General features: G+C 44.5%; 1 protein-coding gene across 2 annotated transcripts in view; it reads left to right on the top strand.

Moving 5' to 3' along the window:
• Positions 1 to 13: 13 nt before the first annotated feature.
• The window catches only part of farp2 (FERM, RhoGEF and pleckstrin domain protein 2), a 30,033-nt gene continuing 20,776 nt past the window's right edge, over positions 14 to 9,270 (top strand). Inside the window, exons 1-3 of one of the 2 annotated variants that reach the window (XM_035648514.2) lie at positions 14 to 1,180; positions 1,932 to 2,172; positions 9,056 to 9,160. In XM_035648514.2, the coding sequence (XP_035504407.2) occupies positions 1,969 to 2,172; positions 9,056 to 9,160 (309 nt within the window). In that variant the 5' untranslated portion in view covers positions 14 to 1,180; positions 1,932 to 1,968. The remainder of the gene's footprint in view (positions 1,181 to 1,931; positions 2,173 to 9,055; positions 9,161 to 9,270) is intronic. The other variant, XM_035648513.2, reaches the window with a different exon arrangement.

Below are 9,270 nucleotides of genomic sequence, written 5' to 3'. Positions count from 1 at the left end.
CACACACACACACACACACACACACACACACACACACACACACAGGACTCAACCACTGTAAAAAAATTAATTCACTGGTACACTTAAAGTGCAATAACCAACTGTGAAATATTTATGTTTATTCTCCATGTGTATTTTATTGCTACTGATCTGAATATAGTATTTATACTTTTCAATTCAAACAAAATACATCAGTCAACAAGTATATGTATGACTGCACAAACATTATGTTATAAATGTTATGTGCAACAAAACAAATACATTTGCTGCATGGTAGCACACATACAAGAGTTTGAATAGTTATGAGCGGCAGATATTTGATAAAAGTACATGTTTAAGTGTCCGATTTTCTAAATGGGATCAACTTGTAGTGGACACCACTAGAGGGCGCTGTATCACAATAAGAAAAGGGGGGTGTTTCTTTTCTCTGCATTTCAGTTCTGTTCGATTCTTATCGTTCAAATGCTGCAAGCAGAGCAACAACGGACCCGATAGCAAACAGTCCACCAAATGCACCACGACTAATTTAATTGTCCACTGAAGCGTTTACAGACACACACACACACACACACACACACACACACACACACACAGTACATTCATTTTGAACATGTCACTCATGTTGCATTATTTGGTGGTGTTACAGTGAAAGTTACACCCATATGCCATATAACATCGTGTCTACGGGTCACACTTTGGCCCAAACTTAAATAAAGTCTGCACACACGAAACTGATCAGATAAAAATCAATTGTTTTTATTTCCTCTGCGTTTTGACAAACTATCGTCCTGTGGATTACACACACACTGACACACGCAGCCTCGACGCCTGCGCGAACCTTTCCTGCAACTTTCCACGCGGCCTTTTTGCTCGGACGCCACGACGTATACTCTTGGGTTTTTGCGGCGGACACGTTCATTCGCCGTCCATTGGGGCTATTTAAAGCAAAGGAGAGTAAATCCGCGCTCCCCAGCCTGCAATCCCTGAGCCACAGTCGGACCAATGGCAGGGCGGAGGGGGACTTGCCGCAGCCAATGACAGACGAGCCTGAGCGCAGTCCTGTGGAGTGGACGACGAGGACGACGACGACGACGACTACCACCATGGACCGCAGCAGTGCCGTGTGCTTTACGGTGCTTCAAACTTTTAGCGTTTAGTTTTCCACGCGGACAAGAAACGGGTGAGTTGAACACTCCTTCGTGGCGCACATTGCCATATGTATATATTTTTTAATATTCTGCTGTGAGGCGACTTCTTTTTGTGTGTGTGGAGAAAACTGTTGAGGTTATTAATACTTAAAGGGTTCGCCGCTCGTCGCTGTTCTAGTTTCCACCGTGCCCCCCCGCTCCCCCTTCCCCTCCTCTCTCTCTCTCTCTCTCTCTCTCTCTCTGCAAGAAAAATAAACTTCGCCACAAACACCGTGTGAGTTTTGCGTAACTGCGTGAATGTCGTTCTAGAGGCGTCGGTGAAGTGCAACAAGTCCACTGACCCAGTTAGGCCCACACGCAACGCGTACAAACGCACACTTGGTTCCCCGTCGTTTCTTCTTCTTCTTCTTCTTCTTCTTCTTCTGTGTTTCGAGCTTGCAACGACTCTAAACGGTTGAACTGTTGAATGCAGCTTCGGCGTTTACAGCTGTTTCGTCTCCTGTGTGTCTACTTGTTTATGTTCCTCGTACTTTGCGTGCACACACACACACACACACACACACACACACACACACACACACACACACAGTCAGACTAGATTCAGCAATCAAAGGTGTGTCATCACCTGAGGTCAGCCTGTAACTCAAGTTCCAAAAAATATGTCTTCATTCTAATCCTTTCAGACACTAATGTTTCGTCATGTTTTTGTCTCCCCCCTCCTTCATTAACTGTGATGGTGATTTTTTGTTGTGTGTGTGTGTGTGTGTGTGTGAGTTTTTGCAGGGAGTGATGTGGGGGCGGCAGCTCTGAGCGGTCGGTGATGGGGGATGTAGAAGGTTCATACCGGGTCCTGCAGACCCCCGGCACAAGGCTGGGGGCCCAGTTCAACGCCGGCATCAGCACCCTGGAGCCTGGCCAGAGCCTCAGCGGCAACATGGTCGTCGGCGGCGGCAAAAGCCACGGACGAGGACTCCAGATCCGTGTGCAGGGCCTGGACGACTCCCAGGAGTTCTTCGACGTCGACGTAAGTGTATCTCGCTTAACTGCTGCACAAAGCTTCTGTTGTGTTTCCCAAATCCCCTTTTTTTTATTTACACTGCTGATAAGTCTGAAGTTTGGTCCACAGCAGGCTGCATCTTACCTGGCAGGCTACCCCCTGCATGCGTGTGGCTTGGGTTGGTGACAGCTGCCGCATTGGATTTGGTGCTAAAATCCCTTCCTCCTTAAGTCGTCTTATTCGGCCAACTTAGTGTAACTCACCAGGGCAATCTTTTTTTTTTGGCTTTCCTATTTCTTGGCTGTGAATTCTGCTCAACGCTCAAGTATCAGGTGTAGTTTTCTTTCCTGTTTTTCCTAATGGCGACCAACACGAGACTGTGCAGGTCTCCAGTCTGAATGTGCTCACGAGTTGTTGTGAACATTTGTGTCCTTGTGCCTTGTCATAAAGTTGGAATTATCGAGCATTCCTTCCCGGCGCATAAGGATGCAAACATGGATAGATTACAGTAGGCTATGATGGACTCGGCATTTTGATTTCCCGCACCAGGATTGATATTTTCTACGTTCTTTTACTTTCTTTATTTGGCAGACAAAATGTAGGTTTCTTGTCACCGTCATCACTGCCCTTACAGCAAGTAAAGGCACTATGTCAACACGGATGTCCCGTATTAGTTTTGAAGTGAGAGCAGCATACATTGTAAAGATTTATACTCATAAATGTTTAAATCATGAGTTGCAATTCAACATGATTGAATCGCCCGAATTTGTTTTTTCTTTTCGTTGTAATTTTCTTTATGGCGAAGTTAAACTCTTCTGCAGACTGGAGGTTGATTTGATCAAACTTTGTTAACCAAATTGTTAACAGTGCGTCCCCATGTTTACTTGCCGCGGGAGTCATTGAGGAAGCAATAAGGAAGCCGCTATCAGAGCACGTTTCCTTCCTTCCTCTCTGTGGAGGGAATACATATCAATGTGATCAAAGTGGAGTCTCTCCACAATGGATTTAACAACCACGTCAATGAGCCGCTGACGGAGTCACTGAGAAGTTTTTTAATTTGCTGTGTAAAAATAACTGGACCTAGCTACAATATATTGTGTAGGAATAATTTATGGTTTTCAACTTGTTTGACAACTATGTCCTAAATCCTCATGTAGCCACAACAATAACTGCTCTGGCAGATGTAGTGTTGGGGGGGCACTGCAGAGACCGACATTTCATAATCTGAAATGCACCATATGTCGTCTCAAAGTCTTAGGCTAAGTTTTAATTTGTATGGAAGTGGGTCTGTGCACTGAGCTCCGTCCAGGGGAAAGGAAATGTTGAAGAGACTTGTTTTGTTTTGGCCTTATGTATGGAGGGAGATGTCTGAACTTGGCCTAGAGAGTTCAGCGTGAGTGCTGCTGAACGTGGTGTTGACGGGAGGTGGCAGACAGAAATACATGGCTGCAAAAAAGGGGAATGACAGCAATGCTGTTGTTGAGCAGACTGCCGTTTGCCAAGAACAAGATGTCCTCTGAGAGACTCCGTTGTTCACCGCTGCCTGACATTGCTTAATATTTCTGTTCATTCAGTCTGAGGAGTCGTGGGCTGGGGGTTAGGGGGTAGTATTTTGATTTATGTCGGTGTAAAGGATGGTTACAGAGCTTGGATGCAAATCTAAAGAATGACCTAGCACACTGGCCATTCTTTTTAAGTGGGGAATTAGATCCGTCTGTCCAAAACTACCTTAAATAAAAAAACGTACAACGCGGCTAAACTTTTCCCGTCGTAACAGTCATTTTTCCCCCTTGCGCACGCCGAATGCAAAAATAGACACAATTGCAGCGTTGAGTGCTTGAAATGGTTGCGGCCGTCACGCTCCCGCCTCCCCTCATTGTGGCCTGTTTGGTTGCTCAGCTGCCCAAATATCTCATACATTTTGTGTACAGTTCTCCTCACCTGCTGTTTCCTATCACTGCACTCTCATGTCAAAGGTGCTCTCATAATGGGCAGCAACTAACGATTATTTCCATTATCGATTTATCTGTCGGTTTATTTTCTCGATTAATCGTTGTTTGGTCCATAAAATGGTGAAAAATATCGATCGTGTTTCCCAAAACCCCTAGATGATTTATTGTTTTGTCCACACACCAAAATATTCACGTTTAAGAAGAGCTGAAATCAGAGAATATTTGAGTTTTTTCTTCATGAGAACGATAAATCGATTATCAAAATAGTTGACGATTAATTTAGTAGTCGATTACCTGTTGCAGCTCTACCTTCATACACTCATATACACGCAAGGCACAGTTGATCTGGTCTGTCTCTCTTTGAAGCAGCGTAGATTCAATTTCTGGAAAACTGTGCAAAACATATGGTGCGATAGAATACGTGGATTTATGGCCTTATAATGTCTTTAGCCCTGGAACTACAACAGACAAATCGGACCAGAGCACATGTGCTTTGATCCGCTGGCCTTTATCTGCTGCAGGTAACCCGGCATGGTCATCATCAGCAGCAGACATTTGCTTGCATGGCTCTGATCCACAGGCCCCTCCTGCAGCCAGCCCAGGAGAAAGCTCAGCCTTGTGGTTTCTGCACGGGGAGGCTGGGCCCGGGGACGGCAGGAAAAACACACACAGACTTCTTTTATCCAGCACAGTCGAGCCCTTTTGCACGGTCGTAACTTCGAGCTTGAAACTCTCCAAAAAAGAAAAAAAAAGGCAGAGGGCGGGTTGTGGAACCTAGCTGTGTGAAAATACAGCACAGTCCGGGTTGTTGGTGGGAGGGAATCTGGGCAGGTTTTCGCTTTAGTGACAGCAAACAAGCACATAAATAGCAAGGTTGACGAGCAACTGGGTTTGGGGGGTTGCAAGAGGGGCAGCCTCTGGTGTTAGAGGAGCAGTTCAGAGGGAGTTGTCAGGGCAGGACGCAGTTTGAGCAGGGTTGGTGGGGGAAGGGACACACACTCAGAGGGGTGAAGCCACTTTTGAAAGTTTGGTCCCAGGAATTCCAAACAGTGGCCTGCTGCAGAAATCACAGTTTGCTCCGTTAGAATCGGATTATAAAACCTGTGTATTTTAATCACTACATTTTACTACTGCTTTTAACTTCTTCCTGTTATTATAAAGATGGATATTGTTAAGATTTAAAAAGAAGATACAGAAATAAGTCTTTTCAATGTCGTCTTGAACTTCTTACGAAGATTTTGCTGAGGTGCTAGTAGATAGCAGACTTTCCGTGTAATGGATGAACGGGGCATGTGTTTCAAGTACATGCTCAGAAAAAGGAGCACTCTTGGATTCTTTTCATTACGAACACTCCAGCCGAGCACTTGGCTCTCGTCCGCACAAACCTCTCGCACTGTCCCACTGTGTGCCGAAGTAGCTCGCCAGTCTAATGGCTGTGTCTGTGAGGAGCCGTTTAACATCTCCAACAATCCTTTGCTCTGCACGTTGTGCATCTCTCCCATAGTTGTAAGGACTTTTCCAGCATTTTGGAAGGCCAAGCCGAGGTTGGAAAGTATCTGGGCTACACACAGGTGACTTGAGCAGATGGCACAGTGATCCAGATTTACCACCATGCCGTGTTTATCTACCAACAAAGGTTCTGTTCCACGTGTCCACAGGTAAAGCCAGGCAGGGAAAAGAAACGGGCACCAGTTATTTAAATGAAAGTCGCCATCGGGGAACCTGTTGACCTTTCGTCTCCTCACACACTTGTGAAAGCGGTCACCGGTGTGCTGGGGCTTTTAAGATTCATGTCGGCAGGAAAAATCTCCTGGTGGCAAAGCCTAAACAATGTGCGTCCCACTGTGCCAAACACAAGCCCCAACACACCCCATGCTGTCAGTGGGAGTTCACGCTGGAGCTCACTGCCATTCACCGGAGCCTGGGGAGTATCGAACTGCCGCTTTCGCAAACCACGCTTAACCTGTCATGCAAGGTACACCCAAGCCTTGAGTTTGAACTCGGCTGGATGACATTTGGGTTACACCTGTGTTTTTTTTCTCTCCATTCTCGGTGAATGAGAAGGGGTGGTCCTCCCACATAGGTGGCTGCTTTTCAAACTGGGTTCTTATATGTCAACACGCACACACACACACACACACACACACATACAGGAAGATTTTCCTCCCAGAGAAACATCTGTTTGTCATAATCCCTGCTGCTTTCGGAGCTTGATTGCATGACCCACTGACCTGCCTTAACGTTTGAGCTCAGGGATGAGTCGGTGCTCCATCCCACGAGTTGGGTGTGAACAAGCTGCATGTGATCTCTCGCCGTCACGTCACCGGCAACGGCCGGCTGATTTGGGACACATTCGCACGGCAAAATCGCGAAGCTTGACAAGCCAGATAAAATACCTACAAATAATGTATAGTGGTGATTTCTCAATATTTTTTTTCTGGAATGACTTACTGTTTGCGGTTTCAGAAGATATTCACACTCCCAAACATTGAGAAATGATCGTGAGCAATTTGAATTGTGATGACTAAAACTGGAGGGAATCATATTTTACTTTGTTGGAAATCATTTTTCCCCAATGCAACACAAGGGGCTGCTACAAACTCTTATTTCTAGCAGCAATTTATCAATGAATTTTATTTTTTAGTCATTGTGAAAAATGGTCCAGGGAAGCATTCTTCAGTGCTTGTGTTATCTGACCAGTTGTCCCAACACTCAAGACATTCCCTTTGTTCAATTGCATTCAATTCAATGAGAAAAGTAGAAAATCCTAATTGCTTGTCATTTCTGTTTTAGAAAAGTGAGTAATTTATTTAGATACTTTAGCCATACCCCTTGGATAGAAGAAGAACGACGTGTGTGTGCAGTTCTTGTTCTGCTTGGTGCTCTCACTGGGTGCCGTCTAGTTAAAGATGTAGATCATGATTGATCAGAATTGTTGCAGATTTATTTTTTGTTGTTTGAGTAAACAAATAATTTCGGCGCTGGCCACCTTTAAGAACAGGAAACTGTATTTACTCAAACCCAGAAGATATTTAGTTGTATGACACCATGTTGGTATTGCTGAAATAGCATCCATGGAGACTAGTGAGCGCTCAGCAGGTCCCCGTCTACGCACGCTCTGTCATTTTGTTGCTCTGAATCCAAGTTTGGCTCTTTTCCTTCATCATATGGAATTATTCACACTTAGTTACTGCTCTTTAACACAGAGATGTCACAAATTGTACAAGGTATCCCTGCAGTGCTATAACATTATTCCATGTAGAATTTGTGCTGGGTATGATTTTTTTGTGTGGTCCAGGAGGAGGTGAGGGTGATCTTCGCTAGTTGTACCTTGTCCCTTTGGCATCGCTCTCTGGGGAGAAATGAGATCTCCATCGTCCCTCCCTCTCAGATTGTGGAAGGTAAAGCTGAATGTCCCAGAGGAGGATTTTTTTTTTCGTTACTCTCCCTCGAGACTCCAGTGCTCTGAATACAGTTGTACATTCCTGCAGAGGGTTAATGAGTAACTGGAAGGAGGGGCCTCTGCAAGCACAGCAGTCAACAGACTTTCTTGCGCTTGACTTCAAGACATTTTAACAGTTCATGATAATCTGTTTCGAGGTTGTCTTGTCGAACTAATCGCCCCAATCTGGCTTCTAATTGTTCACAGTTTGGTAAAATAACATTTGAAATAAATAAACACAATGTAATTCCAGTGGCTTAGTGGTGATCAGCCTGATTGTATCTACTGTCCATAATATGGATCGTGAAAGGTGTTTGCCATGAGTTTACACTGAATTACACCCAAAGGAGAAGGAACACTGTAAACCCTAAAGGGCAACTTGGAAGAAGTGGAGGTTATTGTAATGAAATGTCGTCTTTGTTCACAGCGAATGAACGACTTTGTTTACAAAGCACTTCAGACATTGGTTTCAGTCCACTCAGATATTAGTATATGATTACATTGACGAGTACAAGTCACTGAACAAGTCAAACTTGAGACACAATCCCTCGAAATGTTCCATACATTTGGCCTCCGATACTCGCCGAGGCCGTCTGATGTTTGGCCGGCGCTCAATGACAACCCAGACAAAGTGTTTTAACACACCGGTCTCTGTTCTCCGCCTGAGATCGGCTGTAATCAGACACCGTTAAATGCGCGGAATGAGGAGTTTTACAGCAGATTCCTAAATTTATGGCCGTCACGTCAGTAGGTTTCACCTGCAAATTTATAGATTCTGTGAATGCAAAACATGTGATTGTATCAGCGTAATGAAAAGACTAACTACAGTAAATCGTCTGGCGCTCCTTGAGCTGCAATGGTTTACTTTCAGCCGATGCAAAGGATTTCTTTTTATAAGGCTTTTTAAAAATACTATTTCACATTACAACCAGATGTTTGGGGCTATAATTTTCTCAAAAAGTCACAGGCCCCGGGAATCCAAACCTCAACTGCAGAGTGTTCTTAGTACATAGTAATTAGTTCTTCATTTAGTGAAAACAAACCCCAGAGCGTTGAGAGGGTAAACAGCGTCAAGAGTTCCTGCCTTGCACTCTCGTTCAGAGGCAGATAACGGTAAATGTACAGTAGGACACGTTTGTGCACTTTATTTGCCCATCAAAGGTCTTAGATTTTGGCTTTCTGCATTGATAGCTGGAACGTGCACTGCCATAAAACACACAATGAAGTGGATCATTTACAGATGCCAAATATTTTCTGCCCCACACGGACAGACGTTGTTTGTTCAGTGCTCTCTTTGAACACGGGCACAGCCTTCCTCACCTCGTCCTTAGTACGAAAAGGTTTTTGATAGTGATCTGTTGCTCACCAATGTCGTTTGTCAACTGTCAAAACAATGCTATTCCTCATCACATTCAAATTGTAAGATCATTGGTGTTTTGAGATCTTCATGTTTACATAGTGATTACAAAATAAATAATGATTCCTTCTTCTCTTCTGTTGTTGTTTTTTCTTCCAGCCAAGAGCTTTTGGACAGGACCTCCTCTCTGACTGTTTCCACAGAGGAAACCTCATCGAGAGCGATTACTTTGGCCTCGAGTTCCAGAATATGCAGATGAACTGGGTATGTACGCCTCTTTTTTTTTTTACATTTCCTTTTTGATACGGACCCATTGGATATCCAGATATGACATTGCCAACTGATTATGTGCATCGTATAAGCATTGGCCAGCA

The sequence above is a fragment of the Scophthalmus maximus genome, chromosome 13 (genome assembly GCF_022379125.1).
Source record: "Scophthalmus maximus strain ysfricsl-2021 chromosome 13, ASM2237912v1, whole genome shotgun sequence".
In the NCBI taxonomy this organism is placed as follows: Eukaryota; Metazoa; Chordata; class Actinopteri; order Pleuronectiformes; family Scophthalmidae; genus Scophthalmus; species Scophthalmus maximus.
Note: the sequence above shows the minus strand (reverse complement) of the source record. Positions and strands in the feature narration are given on the sequence as shown.